Source organism: Agelaius tricolor, unplaced genomic scaffold (genome assembly GCF_023055355.1).
Source record: "Agelaius tricolor isolate 1412-34295 unplaced genomic scaffold, bAgeTri1.0.p SCAF_5, whole genome shotgun sequence".
NCBI classification, from domain to species: domain Eukaryota; kingdom Metazoa; phylum Chordata; class Aves; order Passeriformes; family Icteridae; genus Agelaius; species Agelaius tricolor.
In genome coordinates, this window is record NW_027269265.1 from 45,727,542 (window position 1) to 45,749,230 (window position 21,689).

Consider the following 21,689-nt stretch of genomic DNA (forward strand, 5'->3'; position numbering starts at 1 on the left):
ATTATCTCCTTGGATATAACACAGTAGGCTTAGTAAAGCAGTGTGTGTGCTTTTATTCCCAATCATTCTTTTGTTATTTTTAACCACCTTAGTAATGCAACCTAAAATGAAGAGCAACATTGACTTCTTTCTCTATAAGGAGTAGAATTACCTGAAGCTCAGAAAAATGTAACTCTGGAGGTAGAGAAATTGAGGCCACTTTGTGTAAATCACTGATGCCACACTAGGTACATCCAGAGTTGATTTGATGTTACAGATATTTCAGACCCTCAGTGTTACCAGATAAAAGGCAGAATTAGATAGGCCATACTGCCTGCTTCTTCATTTTTTAAGCTTCTGCAAGACTGACATATGTGCATCTGATGCAGATACTTCTGTGTAACACATTTGAGAAGCAAGGGTAAAACCAGCAGCAGAATATAAATACAGACAAAATACTTTACCTTGTCCTTAATTTTCTCCTTGCCCATCTTCTTCTCACCATCTTATTCACTTACACATACATCACAGTTTCTAGGCACTGTTTTGACACTCCTAGATAAGAACATTGCATGACTTTACCATCGATGGAGTAGGTTGGATTAAACCCAGCCCAGAGCCTTTTAGTTGTATTGGCTGTATCTGTGTTAGATGGACTCAAGCAGCTGCTTTGTCATGAGTGGAGTGGCATGGGGACTTGAAAGAGCTACTCTGATGTTTTATTTTCTTCTTCATCACTCATACTTCACAAGTAAGAGGAGTTTGTCTCTTGATTGGTATAAGATCACACTAGATCATGTCACACCTTTGCATTATATTTACAGAAGAAATGAAGCAACCCTTATGAAAGTCAAAGGCCAGCAAGACCTTTATTGTGCTGAGGAATCTGTGATCTGCTAAAGGGCCTACACCCACCCTCTGTTGTGATAAGAGAGTGATACCTGGCTTCTATTTGATGAAACTTCATTGATTTTGAGTCAGTTTTTGGAGAATATGAAAAGATACTACAGATGCCATGAAATACCACTTAAAATCCTTTAATGCATAGTATGGGAATATCAGGTCTCTCAACTCTCACTCACTAATGCAGTAAGACTGAAGGATTCCAACTGAAAGCAGTAATGAGACTAAAATGAAACACTGTTAATGTGTTAAGGCTGCATATGTTGTATATTTTCCCAGAAATAATTACTGCAGATTTCTTTGAGCTTTATTGATCAGCAGGAGTTTTTGCACATTCATAAAATATATAGTCCAAACATAAACAGAGCTGTACTATCTATCCAGCAGGCATAAGGCATGAAAGGCTTTGTCACAATCAGAATGAATTAGCCATTAAGGCTTTCAGAGAATAATAGCTGATGAACCAAATTTAGATACATGACGTTTTCATAATGGAGTTTCTGTTCGTGAGTTTGCTCATATACATTACTGCCTTTTTACAGTTTATGAGCAAACTTATCATTTTTATGCTGAAAAAAAATGATTGTGAGACTAAAGAGATTTACTTCCAAGGAAGTACTTAAAGAGCTAAATATGCACAACATGGGGGAGAGAAGGCTCAGATGGGACCATAAATCCTCAAATATTCAAGGAGTATAAATGCTGTGGACAGAAAGGAAGCATTTGTGGTGCTGCAAAGAGTGCTAAGTAGGAGCAAGTACATGGAACTAACAGAAGGAGTGTTCAGACTGAGTGTCAGCAAAACCTTTGGTGCTGGGATGTGTAATCAGAATCCACTCTGATGGAAATTGGTAGAAACCAACTCCCCTTTCCCTTTGGCTCTGAATTTCATGTAAAAGATTAATACACTGGGATTTTGTTGACTGTAATTCCAGTTAATGTTGAAGTCTGGGCGCTGTCCTGTCATTTCTTGTTCACTGCTCTTTTTCTGTACAAGTCTTCCAGGCTGCAGAGGAAGTCACTTCTCAGTACAATTTCCACTGCACTTTCTCTTCTGTTCTCCTCTCCTTGCTCAGTACCTTGGAAAAGAAAACCAAAGGAAATTTAAAAAGAAAAAAAGAGAATCTTTTGTAATGTTCCTAGTCCCTATTAATATATCAGATCAAGATGCCTTCAGGGAATTATGTTAACTCAAACTTCTTGTGAGAACTACTGATACATTGAACACTTTTGCTTTCAAAAGTGGAAGAAAGTTTCATTGGGTTTTTTTGAGTGCTGACAAAATCTGTACCATATGAGTTTTTATTCTGTAAAAGTCAAGTACCAATATGTTATTAAAAAGCTATTCTGGGAAGTCTGAAAATGCTTGAGGATGAACTTCATATTGCTCTGCTTACAAAGCCAGATCCAACAATGGCAAAAATACAGGACCTATATAAAGAGTGAGTGGTTCTTCAGTACCTGGAGTTCTTTTTTTCAGTATCTCAGTGGCAATTGTGGCATTGATTCAGATTTTTTTTTTATGTGGCTTGAATTTTTCCAAAGTGGGGAATATGCAGTAAATTTGTCAATAGTTTATAGCATTCAAAACCTCTGATAGTGTTACCCTTTTTGGTGCTCAACTAATGCATCAAAGTTTGTTGATGCTTCTGCTGTCATAATTAGGTTTGGACATGGAGATGCTACACTTCTGCAGGAAGATAAAAGATTTTAACAATGCCAGCTGTGGTAATGAGACCTCTTCACTCAATCTATTTAATAATATTTAAATATAAATAATATAACCCATTATAAAATGATTGAATAATTACAAAGCATATTAAATTTGAGGAAAACTTTAAATTTTCAGCAACATTGTAAAGTATGGCTCTTCTAAAATACATTAAATTCTTCTGACTTTAAAATGGAGCTCTGTGAATTTTTAGATGTCCTGGTTTCAGCAGGGATAGAGCTCATTTTCTTTCCGTGACAGGAAGTAAAGGTTTGGCATAATTTATTCAAAAAGGACAGACACTATTTACACTCTCAGTATTAAATATAGGATGAGAAGGGAGGGATGTGTGCAGGATGTGAGGTTATCTTTGACAGTATTTCTGTTCATATCAAATTACAATCTAAAAATCAAGCTGAGATCTTTCAAATGTACCTTTGTCTCAAATCAGAATAAAATGATAAATGTAGTAATTGGGTCTTTCTGGACCATACCAAGCCCCACATTCCCTTACATTTCTTGACATAGAGAAGCAATGACACTTTCTTTCAGAATAGGTAAAAGCTACATCTAAAGTGCTTAACCCAATTTAAAGCTCCCCAGTAGAAGAAACACATGAATACCTGAAGGGAAGGGATCCAGTGCAGAGCCACTGTGAGGATTGTGGGGCACATGATGTGCAAGGAAAGACTGAGAGAGCTGGCTTTGTTCTGTCTTAAGAAATTAAAGCAGGGAGTATATTTTATTCATGTCTTCAGGTCCTTGTAGTACAATATAAGGAAAACAGAACTTTTGGAAGGATTCACAGGAATTATACAAGAGATAACAGGCACAGGTCAAAACTAAAAGAAATTCCAATTAGAGATGCAGATTTTTTTTTTTTTTTTTTTTTTTTTATCATTATATAGTCAAGTACTGGAAAAAGGTATCCAGTGAGTCTGTGGGTGACTGTCCATCTTCATCCTTGGAGATGCTCCTAAGGTGACTCGGGACAGGTCTGTGCAGCTTTGTGTAGCTGACTGTGCTTTTAGGAAGAGGTTGAACCAGATGGTCCCCAAAGGTCACTGACACCCTCTGTGTGATTCTGAGAAACTCTGTCTTCCAGTAGCCAGAGCTGGTTAATTCTTGAGCACCCAAGTTATATATGTACACATCAAGACCAGGCAGACTAATTAATAATCCTTCTAGGCTATGAAGACCAACTATCTTACCCTAAAGAATTGTCTGTAATTTCTTCTACTGGGGTGTGTATTCATTAGGAAGTGAAATGTAATACTGAAATTAAAGATGATCAGTGATCCAGCCTCACTAAAATGCAAAATGCTTGTATAATTTATATCATCACTGTACCAAACTTGCAGTTAATGTTACAGAGGAAGGACTGATTGTAAATTTTCCATTTGTTTTTGTCTCTTCATACTGGGAGCTGGTGCTGGTGGAGGGCTCTTAACCTTGCTGGAGCATTTTCCAGGAGCCACCTCCCTGCTTGTGTGTTGTACTTCATAGTGTCTGTCAGAAAAGAAGCCCAACTGTCCACCTTGCAGGCAGCTTAAATGTGATGGAAAACAGCACAGGCTGTCTGTTGAAGTTATTTGTTCAGTTTCTTAGGAATGTTATACTAATTTGTATGCAGTTTGGTGTAAGCAATATATTTGCTAGGCCATGAACTTTAAAATTGTTTTGGAATGTATCACTGTTCAAAAGAAACAGTTGGCTCTCAGGTCTTCTTACTACTTTCATGTTTGTTGAAAAGGATTTGAATAATTTTTTGCAAGAAGCTTCTGTCTCCTGTCATGAGCTAAGTTGAGAAACAGGTCTGGCACACTGAGATCCTACTATCCCCTTCTGAGACAGCCCCCCATCAAACTAAAAGCATTGCTTCAGCAAGCAGTGGAATCAGAGCAGTCTGGAGTTTGCCATGAGTTATATCACATTTAGTCTCACAGCAAAGTGTTAGGAGGCTGACGAGACAATCACACCTTAGTTTTCATTGTATTGGGTCACTTTTGCCTTTGGGAGACTGAGAGAAGGTCAGCTACTCCTGACATGGAGAGATGGGCAATTTGAGCAACATGATCCTGTTATTGAGATTTGGGAGATAGAGGCAGTGGGGAAGATGACCCAATCCTGTGTATTAGAGTGTGATGTCAGTCATCATGCAGCAAGACAAGTGTCTGGAGCATCTGAGAAACCAGGGAATCCTGTTTGTTTGGGAGGGAAATACAATTAACTCATTGTTCTCTGCCTGTGTGAGCAGCAATGGAAACGTGCTTTAAGTGATGTACACAGGGTACAGTTCTTGATTCTCCAACTGATATCAACAGCCTGAATGAACAAAACTGGAAGTGAGTTAAAAGCCTGGTACAGATCCAATGGGAATGGAGTTGAAACTTGGGACCTTGTCTCCTCTGGCAGACTTTTCTCTCTGGCAGCAGGAGGGTGATACATATCCAAGATGTAGGTTTGGTGACAGTTGCATACTTCCTTTTTCATACACCTTTAATGAGAATCTGTGGGAAAATCAAGGGCTTTGTAGAATATAAAGGTAGCTGCTGAGAAACTGGCTTTAGTTTTCTTAGGGGTTGGAAATCAGCAGTGGTAGACAGAAGGGTGTTACCTTACCTTCTTCCTCATCAAAGCTTCTATGGGGTTATTTCAGGTGTAATTTATGAAAAGCTGAGCAGTAGGGACCTCTCCACTGAACCTCTGCTGGGTTACATCCCACTGTTTGACAAGTAGTATGGTAAAGCATTTCTCTGTACAAGGTCAGATTAATCTTTTTTTATGGAGTTTCACATGAATGCTTTGCGTTGGTATTGTTGTTTCTCCATGCATAAATCTTTATTATACCAATAGCCTACAGCCCCAGTGAACCAAACAAAACTCAATTTTATTCTTCTCAGTATTTATCACCACAGTGAGAGAACTCCATTGAGAAACAACTGTGGGAGTTTCCAGCAGGTGCGCTGCGGTTTAGGTGCTGTGAGCCTTCAGTGATTTCATGCTTCTTCCTTCTAAATTGGAATGGTATATGCCAAGCTGGGTCTGGCCCTAGATTGGGCATCATTCCCTTTGGGATGATACTGAGGATGGAACTGAAAATAATCTGTTGGAAGGTGCTGTGGACTAGAGGAGCAGGCTGTGCATGCGTCCATGCCTGCACCTTAGTCTGGTGAATAGCAGGATGTGCTGCGGTGTGCAGGCCGTGCTTTGCAGCCAGCACAGGCTGAAACCTTGCTTGCTGCTTTCCAAGGTGTTCGTTTGGGTTTAGCTACAGCTCTTCTTTAGAAGGGGGATGACAGATGAGCTGGCATGCAAGTGCTTGGAGCTTTTACCAGGTGATGAGGGTGAAGCCTCTGTGTTGAGGCTGAGCTCACTTAATTAACGTTTGTAATGAAAGATACAGCACAGGTCTCTACTTGTTGGTTATCTGTGATATAGCCATGTGGGCTCTGTCAATGCTTCCAAATGTAAAAAAAAAAAGATAGAACTAGCTACTTTATACTTTTATGTAAAACCAAAATATTTTTCTATGGAGATAAAGGATAATCCTTATCCAGGTTTTGACTTTCTGAACCATGTACATTAGTTTCGGTTCACTGTATGGCTTTCAAGATTTGCAGTGCATGAAACCAAAGTCCCAGCTTGGAGGACCTTCTCAGTCTGTGTAGGGAAAGACTTAGACATGATACATAACCATCACTGAGAGGATTTTTATTCTGATATTTTCTAAATTTTGAGTACTTGACTCCAAAATTTTAGCATCTTTTTTGACGTCGGTGTCATGCCCATTTCTCTAGTATGACCTGAGGAAGGCAGGAGCACTGTCAGGGTCTTGCCAGAAGGTACAGCCTCCTTCATTGGGCACAGTGGCACAGCTGGCAAGAGCAGCTCTCTGATCCAGTCTGAACCTGGTAGCTTTTAGCAGAGTTGGTGTTGTAGGAGGAAATACTCTTGAGATGTGGAATTTCACTGCATTTGTTACCAATTAAGATGAAATTTTAATTACTGTTCCTAGTATTAAGAAATAATGACATACTTGAGAAAACACCTCTTCTTGAGAAACTTCCCTCCAGACACCTTTCCTCCCTGCTTCCCAGTCTCCAGTTCATTCCCTGCACATTATACTTCATCATGGGGATCAGCGCAGGATGTTTTTCTTTTATGGCCACTCTTTATTTCTTGCTCTTTTTTTCCCATGGCTCCAGCATTGTGGCCTCCCCAGGCCACCATCCTCTCAAAATCCTCATTCTTCCTGGGTATCCATGTACACAAGTGTCTCCTGCCTGGATTGTCTGCTGCTTGTAGGTCCAGTTTTTCTAAAACTTGTAGCCAGATCATATCCATTCCCCATCTGCTGTTAAAAATGTTCTTACTTGGGGTAGCCTTTCTCCTGCAGTCATTCCCTGGCTTCATCTGTACTCTCTCCAGGATGCTGCATGCGGAGTAGGGAGGAAAAACTTTCTTGAGAGCACAGGAAAAACAGATCCCTAAGTTTTATTCCAGTTCCCGGGCATATCCCCCTTTCCAGGCCATGTCCTGTGAAGTGGGGCTAGAGGTTATTGGCTTTGGGGAGATGGCAGAAAGGCACCCCAGGTGCAGAAGAGATCTGTGGGATGGTTTGTGGCCTGTCTGGTTGTTTGTGAGCATGTGGGTCTACAATTTGCAGGCTTTAGCTGCTGAGCCCTCTCATCTCTGTGATGTGTGAAATTCAGACTCTTGAAAGCGAATAACTTCCCCACAACATCAATTTGTAGCTGGGTAAGACAAAAGGCTGAAATTTCTGTGCCTGAAATGGAGCTGCACTGTGTCAGGTCCCTGCTCTAAACACTGCAGTGTGAGAGGATTTCAAATTAAAGCACCAGAAATTTAACCTGGGAAGAATAGGATACTTTGCACGCTTCTTTCTTAGAAGTAATTGGAGTGCTATTTTTGACATTCTTCCAAAAGCTTTTATCCTTTTGACAGAAACAAGCACAGAATATATCAGCACAGACAATTAAGGTTTGGCAAAATGATAAGCTGATGAAACTGAGGTCCTCTGGTAGGAAATGCTGATCACTGTATATAATGGGTAACAAACAGTCTTTCTCCTTTGTTCTAGAAATTGTCTCATGCATTCCTGTCTATGCCAGGGAATTTCACAGGGAGAAAATGGTGTTTGCATGCCCATTTTGGATAAGTGATGCTTTTATGGATGAGCAAAAAAGTACTCTACAGCCAAATAGAGCAAAGTGTCTGTGCATCTTTGCAAAAAAGGATATGCCTTGTCCTGTTTCAGTTAATGCTATGCAACAGGATAAAATTGTAAAAAATAAGCAAGCTGCACCAAGACAGGTTTGCAAAGCCATACAGAAGGTCAGTGTTGGATGGTAATGATATGGAAATCAGCTTGGATCATGGGCATAAATGAGGTCTGTGATTCAAAACTGGGCAGTAATAGGATCCAGTATTAGGGTCAGGCAGGTGTGAAAATACTGGTGATGAAAATCTGAAAATAAATAATTTAAGATTCATGGAGCAAAATGCAATGACTTCTGTGAACACAGTAATTGTACCAGGGAAGAAAAGTATTTTCCCCTTTGTGACTTTTTGCCCTCCATTCAGTCACATAAATCCATAGGTTCAAAGGTTTGGTTTTGGCTTACCAGGCAGTGCAGAAATTCTGATAAAGGCTTAGTAGCTATTAAACTTTTATAGGTTTGCAGCCTTGTGGTTGAAGAGACAGTAATTGAGTTTTTCTCGTGGGGATGGGATTCCAATTAAGCCGGTGTTGCTCAGTATTAGAATTCCACCCTTACAGGTTGCTAAGTGTGTGAATTTTATGTTATAGGGAGCTGGACCTTTGCCTCAGCTTAAAAAGTTTCCAAAATTACTCTCTCCTTTACCTATCTATGCAAAACTCAGTTTCATTTAATGCTCTGATAGTGCTCACTCTAGAGTCTGCTAGTGCTGTGTTGATGCTGCTGCAGACCCATCCAGTGTGGTAACAAAAGCAAAGGATGTGGTTTCCCAGAAGTGTTTGGCATTGCCAGCAGTTCTTCTCACTGAAGTCAATCAAAAAAGAGCTGAGGGCTTTAGAGAACCTACCTGAAATTCCTGAGTTAAAAGTTTTTTATTCAGTCCTTTGAGCTTTTGACTCCTGGGTTTTAGGCAGTTCCATGGCTTATGAAAAGAAAGAGAGGTGGCCCAACTTTGCTTTGATGTCTTCAGTACAAATCAGCCCCTTTCACCTGCAACTCATGGGTTATTTGTGTAGCTCTCTGAAACTGCTCATAAAGCTAACTTGGTACACCTTTCACTTCCCCCTTGATCCCACCATTACCCTTGAAAGGAGCTGTGGCTTTATGGCCCAGGCTACCTTCTCTTGCCAATGAGAAGTTAAGCTGCGAATTTCATAGATATCATTGGATGTCATCACTAATATCCAGTGAGGAAAAAAAGAAAAAAGAAAACCTAGCGTGGGAAGACTCCTCCAGGTTTGCTGTCAAAGAGAGCACTGGCTTGCTCTTGGTGGGGTTTTGGGCTGTCCTACTGAAACCAGCGCTATAAATGAGCCATGCCTATGCCCAGACACTGTGGTGTTGCCTCACCAGTCCTTTATCTGCTTTTTCAGTTGCAGCAGCTTTGTGTCCTGCTGCCTGTATGACTCCCACTCCCCATTCTGCATGATCTGCTGAATGTACTTGCTGTGCATCCAGAAAAAGCTGAAATAGATGTTGATGGCTTTTGCTTTTGTTTTATCCCCTGTCCTTTCTTCTCTTGACAGTTTTTTATCATGCTGTTAATTATATTTCTGTTGGAGCTCACTGTTGTGATTCTGTTCTTCGTCTACACCGACAAGGTAAGTCAAATTCTTCATTTTTCTTTCCTCTTCAGCAAATTTATATGCCCCTTTTCCCTATAAATAAATCATAAAGCTCTTGGCTTGGTATGCACATCATGCTTCTGTCTTTCTTGAGACACTCCTCTCAGAAGGAGCTCTCTCAGAATGCATAAGCAGCCTGGCAGGACTGGGCTGTCTTGCTTGCTCAAGTGTACAACTCAAGGTCACAGATGCTGCCAAGTGCATCTGTCATTAACAAAAGACACAAAAACCACACAAAAATGCCCACAAACAAAAAACAAAACACCCCACAAAAAAAAAGCAAAGAAGCCAACAAGCCTTACTAGGAGCATGTAGGAGGAGATACCCATCAGAGAGAGTATGATTTTTAAAAATATGTTTATGGTTTAAGAGCCACATTTATACTGTTAAAAAGGAAGTGTACTCAGCACAGGCAAAGGCATAAAATTCATTATCTTTCCACACTGCTCCTTGCAGCACATGTGTACTTAGAGCCTAGTGGAAAGCCAGGGTAAATGCATGAGAGTTCAATAAACACAGTTTTTGTTTACACTGTCACATTTTCCTTATGTTTGACCATTGTTCCTTCTGTTGTAAAGGCAATATTGCCTACCTGAATTATCTTTATCCTTTTCTTTAAAATAGTCTTACATTAGTAAATCCAAAACAAGGGCATAATTAAGTGCTACCTACTTATTCAATCAAAATCAGAAGTCCCTTACAATTGAAGACAGAGGGAACTTAATAATCACAGGGAAGGTGGCAAAATTTTACCATGAATTAACATTCATCAGGTACATGAGTGGTAAACACTTTCTTTAGGAATGGAAAGACAATAGCAGAAAAAAGACCCCCAAAAACAACACGGTGTTCATTAATACATAAATTATTAATATAATTACTAGTATATTAGTGATATGAGAGATTATATATTAGTCATATCAGTGAGTGATTGTCGGATGCACTTCTGATGCACTTCTGAAGGACTTAAAGAGCTAGGTTCTGTAGCATTCTGTAGCTGGAACATGGAATTAACTTGCCAGGTAATTACAGTAGAAGGGACAATTTAAAATTTCTTGTATGCATTATTGGATTCTGAATTACTTGTCAGCTCTTTGCAGGAAGATCTACACATCATACAGGAGTAAAGGCATCTACTTAATATGCAGTGGGCCTCCAAAACCCAAACACAACACTTGGTTATGTTTAGAAATAAAATCAGTTAGAAAATATTATCATAGCATTGTATAACAGGCTTGCCTCACTGTGAATATAATGTTGAGTTTTGGTTACACAAATAATGAGAAGTGCGAGAAAGATGGAAGAGAGTTGTCATGAAAAGGAATTATGGAGAAAACCTAGATTCAGTTTAGGAAATGAAAGAGATCCTCTGCTTAGGAGATTTACAAAGAGTAATTATAGTAGTTTCTAAAATAATGGCAGATCTAAAATAAAGATCTGTCCTGAACACAGAAGAAATAAATGGAAATGTTTCTGATTAGGTTAATAAAATAAATATTTCTTATTTTCCAATTCATTATTTGGTAGAACTCCTGTTGTTGTCTGGTGTTGAGGCTGATAGGTCAGTAAATGTGTGGGTAGGGAGGAAAGAAAAGAAACCAATGAAGTATTTTTATTCATAATGCAATCAGTCCTGCTAGGTTGACAGGTGTGTCACAGAGAATGTTCATCCTCACTCTTCAGAGGTTAAAACAGTGAAAAAGTATCAGAAGGATTCCCTCCCTCCTTCAGCCTGTTGGTTTGCAGTGGGTTTTATTGATTGTTAATAAAGAGATCAGGAAATTAACTTTCCTCTGACTCAGATATCTACTGCAGGAGGTAGTACCCTGCAGTTGTCTGTAAGATCAAAACAGAGTCTAAAATATGGGCTCCAGTTCAAGTGCAGTTTTACTGAGTTAACAAATTGCTGTAGTCTGGGTATTGCAGATGATCAAATTTGAGGCTTTTAATGTTCCTGTATGACTTTATATCTTATACTGAGAAAATCAATAGTTTATGTGACACTTGCAGTACTGCCTACTGCAGAATAAATAAACCAGCAGCAGCCTAAAACTAATATTTTCATATAGCACGTGTAGAGTTTGTGTGCTGGCTTTCCTGGTGTGAAAAACAATATTGCCACGTGTGTGGGAAATAGTGAGCCCAGACAAATCCACCCCAGTAATTCAGTTAATGTAGATCCTTGGAAAATCAGTGAATGAACATTCTACCCTGACACCTGTCCATCAGAAGAAAGTAGGGTTAGTTTTGTGTGCAGGAGAAGAGGACTCTGCAGATGATCACTTTGAGCAATACCAGCCACAGGGGGGTGTGAATCCATGGGTGTGTGGACACAGCATGTGGGCTCCCAGGCAGTGAAGCAGCCTCTCTGTATCCATTGCTGGGGCTGTTGCTTTAGTGCTGTGTTTGTTACTAAAAAGCATCATGGCAAAAAGTTCTCTACAGCCATTCAGAGATAGTTTTTTGGCACAGGGCTTTTGTTCACTTGCTGTGGAAGGGTGTGCAGCTGTGGAGGTGAACTAGGACTCACAACAGCCTCAACTGACCTGTTCTCAACTGTTCTCGTTTTTCAGCTTGGGAGAAGCCCAAAAATTGCCTCTGCCTCTAATTCTACTGACTTGGTCTTCTCTGAGCTTTTAAGCAGCCAACTTGGTCTTATGCCCTAGGATGTCATCTTTTCTTTTCTTGATGGATAAATGATCTAATGAGATAAATGCTGTCCTGAAGTTGAAAACTCTTTCTCTGAGCTGGCTATCCAGTGTGATATTGTGAAGAGAGGGGGACTTGGAGAAAGCTCAGGAGTCCACAGTAGGAAGAAAAAGGGGTGTAGTGCCTTGTCTCATGTAACTGCACTGTTACAAATTCTTGGCAGAGCCTGAACTCACAATATTCTTCCAACTGTCCTGACTAGTTGTGTTGCAAACTATAACCCTTTTATTTTGTCCTGGCTGTTCCCAAAGCAGCAGAGGGACTGGTTCATAGGCTGTCTTCAGCTCAATGTGAGCACCTGGAAACTCCTGTTGGCATTTGCACACATTCATATAAAAGTTCCTAAAGTGTGGCTTTTAAATTTTGAGGTCAGAAGAGCCAGCCCAAGAGATTGGGTATTGAATGGAGTTGGTGTGGTTATAGAACTAAGGCAGGTTGTTATCACTCTGGGTGCAGTTTTTTTTCAGGCTAGATTTATGCCCCCATTTGAAGCAGTCCAAACTCCAGTGACATTTCTGGAGTCATGTGGATGGTTATGTGCATGGCTACCTATCTATAAGCAGAATATTCTCTTTAGTATGTTTTATTTTGATTCCATCAATGGAGAGCAGTGTTTGGCATTTTTATACGCTTGACATTTCTCTATGGGGCTCTCTGGGTATTTATAACAGATCCAAAGAGTACTGAGAGGGTTAACCTTAATTTTATTGTGGTAAGGAGAAAGCAGCAGAGCCCTATACTGTTAGAGGTTGGATACTCATATTTCTCAACACCAGATTGGATCCTGCTAGAATGTAAATTATGCTAATAAAATGCAGAGTCTTGTACCAGTTCTAACTTGTATAATCCTCCTGGTTTTAGTGTCTGTATTTATTTTTACTGTGCTGTTTCTCCTGGAAGCATAGAAAAAGAAAAGTCTATATTTACTTTTTTGCTGCTGTAATAGGTGGGTTTTTTTCAGTAGATGTCTGCATTTTTTATGATTTAGAGACAGAGCTATATAATACCCACAAATGAAAGAACATAACTAAACTGCCATAATGTGGGGTTGGCTTTTGTGTCTGTTGTGTTTGGTGGGGGAGGGGGAAGGCTTAAGTTGTTGGGTTTTTGTTTTGTTTTGTTTTTCTTATTTTTAAATGCCAAACATAACATGCAACATAAGTAACGTAAGTCAGGAAAAGAATAAAAGCACTGAAGAATCACTGACTATGATATTTGATTATGGGAGCAGTTACTGCTATTGGCAACTTGAAGTTAAGATCAGAATTTTCAATAAAGATTAGGCCATTAACTCACTTGGGTCCCTGTGAAAATTACAGCCGAAATTCCATGTCTGCTTAGCTGTGTTGAAAATGGCCCACAGAATAGCCCCCAGAGGATTGAAAAATAACGGCTACTTCTGTTTTTCATGAAATGTGTGAAAATGTTCTTGTGTTCCATGCTGCTCCAATATAGCTTTTGCTGCTATCCTATAAAAATATATATTCTGTAGATTGATGCATTTCTTGCTTTGTTTCTGAAAAGAAATTGAAAATTGCTTTAATTTCTGATTGATATTTTGCCTCATCCTATGCAAAGACAGCAGGTCAGAATTTAGTGGATATGATTTCAAATATAGCTCAGACCTCACAACCGCTTACACATTTGGCTTTAGAAAATGGAAAAACAGAATCTCTTCCACTTGCTGCACTCCTGTGCAGTTGCTCACAGAAATGATCAGATCCTGCTGAGCTGCTCACTGGTGTGAGGGGGGCGGTTCACAAAAACCTGATGGAATTATTCATATATAAAGTTTAGTTCAGTTCCACTGCAGAAACTTGTTCTCACTGGGCTTCTGTCAAGAGAGCTTAAAAGTTTTCCATGTTTGCCTTTGACAGTGCAGCAGAAATGTCTCCTCAGGTAATGAGGTGCCTCATGTTCCCAGTCAGCACAGCCCACAGGGCTGTCCAAAATGCACACACAGGGCATGTTAACATTGCTGAAAGTGGGGAAACAGAGCCTAAAGTGAAGAGACAAGATCACCCAAACTGTGTGCAGTTTAGAGATGGTCTTAACTGATTGGAAAACAACAAACTGTGGAAAATCCTGCAAAACTGGCGGAATGGTCACCACCACTCTTCAGTCAGATGGCCCTTTTCTAGCACTGTTTCTCCATCAGCATTTGACTTTGCCTACACCATCCCTTCTCACTGCTGGGACTCTTGAGTAGTGGTAGAATTATTGGGTGTCTGTATCCTCCTTTGCCACAGTGGACAGGGCTGTTCTTGCTGCTGTGAAGGGCTGAGGTAATTTCAGAACAGAATCTGTGTGGATAGTGTGTGCGCTTGTCAGTATGCAGGGAAGGCTCTCTAGAGGACAAAGGCAATTTGAACTCTCTCTGGTATTTCTGTGAGGATGTGCAAGTCCTGGCATATGTATGCAATGGTTTCTGAGCAGTCTGTGTGTTAATGTGTGACCGTGTTCACAGGGGTTCTTGGATGAGGGAAGAGATGAGAATGTTGAGTCCATGTTCAGAAGGCTTGATTCATTATTTTATGATATATATATATATATATTACATTATAACTATACTAAAAAGAAAAAGAAAGGACAGAAAGGACTTTTCTCAGAAGCTAGCTAAGCTAAGAATAGAAAAGAAAAGAATGATAACAAAGGCAGCTCTCTCAGACTCTGTCAGAGATAGCCTGGTCCTTGATTGGCCATTAATTATAAACATCCAAGATGGGCCAATCACAGGTGGACCTGTTGCATTCCACAGCAGCAGATAACCATTGTTTACATTCTGTCTCTGAGGCCTCTTAGCTTCTCAGGAGGAAAAATCCTAAAGAAAGGATTTTCAGTGAAAAGATGTCTACGACATTAATGCTTTATTTTCTAGTTAAAGTTCCATTTGGTTTGTTTGTAAAAGGTCTTTAAAATTATCAAGTTCACCAATCAAGCACTTCCTGGCATATACCTGCTCTCTGGCAGTGTTCTGGAATTTGGGTTTTGCAGTGAGTGCTGACATAGCTAAAAGCTGTTTTTTCAGGATCAACAGCAGTAGCAGTGCAGGAATCTATGGATTGCCTCCTGGATGGTGATGCACTGCAATTACTGCTCTGTGAGTCAGATGTTTTAGCTCTGGTCAAGTATTTTATTTCTCTAATGCAAAATAATGTTATATAAATGGTAGCATAAAGTAAGAAAAGACTGAAGTGTCTCTGTGGTTTATTTTACTTGGTAATAAGCTTAATTTTAACTAGTTTATTAGCATTTCAGTACTGGTGTCCCACAATAGGGAGTTGCAGAAATTTCATCAAAAGAATTTAATTATAGCCAATTTACTTTGGCTTCTTTTCAGCAAAGCAGTCAGGCATAGGTTTAAATCTCTCCCTGTTCAGCACATAACCTAAGTGCATGCTTGAACCCATGTGACTGATTTAATCATATGCTCAAGTCTTGTTAAAGTTGATTTGCACCTAATGGGTCTTTAAAAGAAATATTGCTAGGAGAACGCTAATGACAGTGAAGAATTTTGGAGTGTGTAAAGAGGCATCACATCTTTCATTCCATAAGGAATTTAGTGAAAAATAATGAATGCTTGCTTTAAAGCATTATTGGTTAGCTTTTTCCATTTGTTCTGAACAGCTTTCCATTTAATATTTTGAACTCCAGCACATCACTTTAACCTTTTTTAGGCAGGAGGAGATGAGGGGCATGGCATCTATTTGCCTGTGAGACTGAAAAAGCACAAACACACCAAAGGAAATCCCGGTAGTTTCACTAATTCATTTGTCTAAGTAGGACTTCACTGAAAGTGCACTTCCAAAATGTTATTAACAGGCTTGTTGAAAGGATAGCACAGTATTGATGAAAAGAATTAAGTGCATGCTCAGAAATAGGTGTATTTAGGAACAATAGCTGCAGATAAAATGCATTAGGGCTCCCCATTGGGAACTCTCGATCAATGGTTGATCAAGGCCTAATTGATTTCTTGAATAAAATGTTAGCAGGGGAATAGGTGCAGGGAAAGGAAAATCAAACTCTCCTAAATTAAGCTCCATGACTAACACAAATATCCTTTGTAAAGATCAGATAATGCAGCAGCCTGACAGCTCTTTATGCCTCCTGTCTTCCTACTTTGGCTGAGTTCAGAAATGAAGATGAAGGTGGGTGTCTCATCCTTGGCAGAATGGATTTTTGCTCACAGTAAGTTCAGTATTTTCCACAGTATGCCCCTGCACAGGAATAGTGCTTTTTTCTCAGGAGAAATCCAGTCCTGACCTCCACCCTGGCTAACTGGGATATTAATTCCCCTATCAATATGGATGAATCAGACACAGCTGTTGCTGCCATTTTGCCTGACTTAAAGCCAGCTGGATCTATCGTTTATTTCCTGACATCCCTAAATCCATCTGAAGGTTTCCTGATAAATATTTGGTAATATATCAGTCTAGAGCAGGAAGAGATGTGATTGGGCCTCCTTCTTGCTAGTTTGCAGTCTTTAATTGCAGGTTAACTCATGATCTCAGGAGGATGTCAAATTATGTCTTTGTTGTGGAGCACTTTTATAATGATCTGTTTCCCACACCTCAAGTTTCAGGTTTCATAGTAGACAAAATGTAGGTGGTGCAGGTCTTCAACCAACTTCTCCCAAGGAAGACTCTGGCATACAGTACTGGTGGTTTTTAAATACTTTGCACATTTGTGTGCTTTTCATCAATCCCTTAAAGGGCATTACAAGAGGTTAGTAGTTTGGTTCTGCTTTTGCTGACTGGGAGAAGAGATATTAAAAGGCCAAATCCTGAGGGTGCAGTGTATCCTGGGGAATGTGTAGTGCTCTCATGTCTGAATTAATGGAATGGGACCTTACTGTTCCACAAGACAGGTTTTTACTCAGTTTTGACTCACATGTGGTCACATTAGAAGTCATTTCAGCATCTGGGAGGATCTGGAACTGAGTGCACACCAGTGCTGAGTACTGACAGAGGTGGAGTGAGCAGCAATGGGTTACACACACCTCATCAACATCAGCTGGTGACTGACCCCAGCTTGCTTCTCTTCTGGCACTGGTTTTATACAATTTTATTTTGACAAAGGGAAGAATGGCAGAAGGAGAAAGGAATGGTTTAGAAAGGCAATAAAATAAATAATTAAGGCAGCTTTAGGCATTTAAATACAGGCAACATCAAATGCTGAGGGATGACTGAGGTAGTATATTGAAACAGACAGCACATTTTTTATTCATTCTATGAACGTTTTTGATGTGTCACAATGTATATCAGGCAACATTAGAAAATGACAGTAAACTAAATGCTTAACATTTTTTACATATTAGAAAAAGAGAGAGGAAGATGACTTTTTGTGTTATCAGACTGTAAGCAGGCCAATAGCATATAGTCCTTGTCTTGGATTTGTCAGCTGCAGTTGAAGAATGATGAGCTAGGTTGACCACTTTATTAGGCATAATTTGCAGCTGAGGTTTCTTCAACTCCTTCCTTTGATTTGACTCAGCAGTGGTAGGCAGTGAACTAGTTGAGACAGGGATCTGTTGATCAGCAGCTCCAAACCATTACCAGTTCTGGGTTCTCTTAAGGCTGGAGTATGTTGACTTCTAGGCCACAAGTCATGCTCAGGGACTTTGTATTACCCAAACTCCCTGATATGTTCAAGGCTTCTCGTTGGAAATACTGCTGCACTGCAAGGTGGTGTAGTCTTTTCCACTGATAATTTTGTGGGTTGAGTTCTTGCTGTGAAGTTCAGGCATAAGGCAGGAGGTTTAGCAACTTTCTGGGCACCAGCCATTGTAACTTTTGAAATCTATTCCCCAGACTTAGAAAACCAGAATCATCAATAGTGATTACCAGTCAGTGGTCATTGATGCCTGCTTGCTGAAATCGTGTTTAATATGAACTAATAATCTTTAATCATTTGGGATCTTGGGCTCCCTGAATCTGTGTGCAACAAAATCCCTGATTGACTTGATGGTAGGAAGTGACTGAGCTGGAAGATAGAGTAGGTTTGTGTAAAAGGATATGTCTTGAAAGGGAGCAGAATAAGAGCTTTATTTTACATTTTCTGAGTGCACACATTTCTTACTTGACATGTACAGTGCCTCTGATAATTTGGATGATGGTAATATAAAACAATTCTGCTGCAGTGTCCTGGCATTAGCAATGAGTGAGGCTTGTGCAAAAATTGTTTTAACCATGGCACAATCTTAATTTTTATTGTACTGCAGTCATTTTGTGTACTGTCTTCAATGCCTTTAAATTGCAGGGAAAGCATCCCTGAGAAAAGAGAATTTTCAGAGAGGCTGTTCTTATCAAAACCCAAATACTCCCCTGCTCCTGCTACTAATTGTCTTGGACACAATTTCTTAATGAGTTGATTTCTGTGGTAGCTTATGGAATTATTATACAACAGTATATGTTTTTACTTTCTTGCTTTCTCCATTTTGCACTTTACTGCCATAATCCAAGGGTCATGTTGTTCTTCCAGACGTTTTTGGCATCTGCACTTTGCCTCTGAACCATAGGAAAGCAGAACAATGCGTGTCATCTCCTTCAGCAGTGCTGATGTTGCCTCTGTTGATGAAGCCCTAACCTCAGCATTTAGGAGACCTTTTCAGAAGTAACCTTGAAGGACATATTGAAGTGCAAAATGAATTGCATGTTTAATTGGTAAATTATGTAGATGAAGCAAAATGGAAAAGATACAAAAGATCATTGAATATATTTGAGGAACTACTAAAAGTCTTTATCCAGAGATATAATGAAAGCAGAAAGTCACAAAGCATGTAAGATTTTGATTAAGAACCAGATGTTTGTCAGATTTATCGCACAAGACATCTAGTTTTTCTTTTAAAAATTCAGGACCAAAGGAGTTGCAACAAGATTTGCATTAATCAAAATGGTTGCAGGGATATTTAAGAGCTGTGAATAGAATCAACATTACTCTCTTTGCAACAAGCATGCCCAAGGAAATGTCCTGTAGATTTCTTTCAGGTCCACCTTTTTCTCTGTGAATAGGAAATGCATTGTAGTTGGCACAAAAGCAGCTGGATCTGTGCAAACAAAGAGAAGAAATGTTTTTTTCAAGGTCGGTCAGCTTGGGAGGGTAAAAAAAAGAAAAAAAATTTTTTCTTTTGAGGACTGTGAAGAAAATGGAGAGAATGTGCTGCATACCGTGAAGTGGGACTGATATTTCAGTAAATGTCAGCAGAGTGCCCTTGCTGCTGCCACCACTGCAGGTGAACATTCAGTAGCCAGGTGTGGCTTCCTGGGGCTGGGTGTTCTGCTGGAAGCCTGGTTGGTGCTGGCTTTGACACTGATTTATGTACAGATGGCAGGGGCAGCTCTTTCATAGTGACTGTTATCACTGAGAGCTGTGAGGATTGCTTCTCCCACTGCCTGCCCTAAGTGTTCTCTCTTTCAGCTCTGTTCATGGAGGTGTCACTTTGCATGTGAGAGCTGCAGTGGGAGGTGATTAGATGAGTTAGACTAGGACACTGGAACTGCTGCTGGATATCACAGTTTTGCCATATCCATTTAAAGCCTTTTAGGAGTGTATCTGCAGGGTGCAGTATCAGCACAGAATGAATGCACAAGTCACCACTTTGTATATGGTAAAATCCTGCCCTAAGTAAAGTCAGTAGGAGCTGCCTGTTTTTTTCATGAAGCTATTATCCTCAATTTTAGTATTTTTAAATCTCTTTCCCACTTCCCAAGTTAGTGATCCAAATAATCCTCACTTGAGTGTGTGGAATGATGCATTCCAGTGCTGTAGGAGATCCTACTGCCTGGAAGCTGCAATGATCAGGGAGTTTTGTTCTCAAACAAAATGTCTTAATCTTGTGATGCAGAATATGTGGGATGCTGTTGTCTGCTAAGAAATTGTGTTTGAATTTTGGCTACAGAAAGATTACACATTTCCAAAAGAAATTGAATTAATGAAATATACATTTCTCTGGATGTTAGTTTCTGAATCTCTGCTGTAGCAACTTGGCTTTTCCATGGATGTTCTCAATGACTGTGCAGCATCCATGCTAGGGTATGGAATTGCAGAACTGCTTAGTTTATGAGGGACTTCTTGAGATGTGGTAGTAGTCCAAGCCCCTCTTCAAGCAGGATCAGTGAGAGCAGGGTGTGCAGGGCTGTGTCCAGTTGGGTTTTGACTGTCTCAACGGATGGAGGCTCCACAGTCTCTTTGGGCAACCTGCTGCAGTGTTGGACAACTCTCTCAGTGACCTTGTTTGCTACAAGAGTGCATTTCTGGCTCATGGTCAACTTAAGGTCCACAAATTCCCCAAGGTCTTTCTCTGCAGAGCTACACGTGTCAAAAGCTGTATAAAGGCAAGGGAAACAACATCCACTGCTCCCCCCTCACCCACAGAGCTGGTTGCCATATTTTGGAAAACTGTCACGTTAGTTAAAGTGTGATTTCCCCTTTGTAAACCCATTCTGACTGCTCCCAGTCATCTCCTGTCCTTCAAGAGTTTGGAAAGCGTTTCCAGGATTGGTTGCTCTATCCCCTTCCCAGGGACAGAGGTCAGAATTCCAAGCCCATATCTCCTGGATCTTCTTGATTGCCCATGTTGAAGATAGGAGTGGTATTTGCTCTCTTCCAATGTTCAAGAACTCTCCAGCCTCTCATGGGACAGAGTCCTCTCTTGTCATGTATGATATTGGCATTTTCTTGTTCAGAACTTTCCATCATTATGCTGGCAAAACAACATCCCAAGTGTAGTGCCTGCCAGGGCACAGCATATTCTGGAGAAGATGAAATATTTATCTGTTAACACTCCCATTTCAGCCTTTTTGTCTCATCCTGGGTATTAATTTTGGGCATCTGCTGCAACTAGTTATCACTTTTCACAGAAATTATGGAAATTGAGTGTATCTGAAATCTGCATATCTACCAACCATTTGACTTCATTTTTTTGGTTTTATGGTAATTTGTTGAAGGCATATAATGGCAAAAGCTTTCCAATAACAAAATGCTCCCACTAGTGCATACCATAAGTTTGAAGTGATTAAACAAGAGGAGAACATTTGAGTTAAAATTGAACATGTGACTTAAAGCTTTTCCTCAGTGATACTTACTGAAATGACTGCTTTTCCAATTAGGCTTTGACTGTCAATTACTTGGAATTACTTTTTAAAAAATACTTTGAATTCCTATAATATGCTTGATATCAAACTGCTAAGGGGGCAGCAGGGAGAGACTTCATTCCACCTCAAGCTGGAATTTTTGAGGATTTAATTTATCCTTTTTCCACATGCTTTATTAGATTTTTGATGGGTTATGTTTATATTTTTGTATTAATCTTTAAGTATCAGCTATTGCTATGTATGGTAAAATGGAGAATTTGGATTTTTGCTTTCCCATAATTAGCGGGGCCATGCAAATTCCATAGGAGTTGGATTTTGGAATCCTGAGGTTCCTTGCTCCTGATCCAGGGCAGCTCCTAGCACACTCCTTACACACCTCAGAACTGTCAACATTATTGTGTAGCTCTTTGAGCAGATTGGATCAGGC

General features: G+C 39.9%; 1 protein-coding gene across 3 annotated transcripts in view; it reads left to right on the forward strand.

Moving 5' to 3' along the window:
• The window catches only part of TSPAN4 (tetraspanin 4), a 420,581-nt gene that overhangs the window by 357,090 nt on the left and 41,802 nt on the right, over positions 1-21,689 (forward strand). For all 3 annotated transcript variants that reach the window (XM_071427692.1, XM_071427693.1, XM_071427691.1), the window contains one exon: positions 9,363-9,437. In XM_071427692.1, the coding sequence (XP_071283793.1) occupies positions 9,363-9,437 (75 nt within the window). The remainder of the gene's footprint in view (positions 1-9,362; positions 9,438-21,689) is intronic.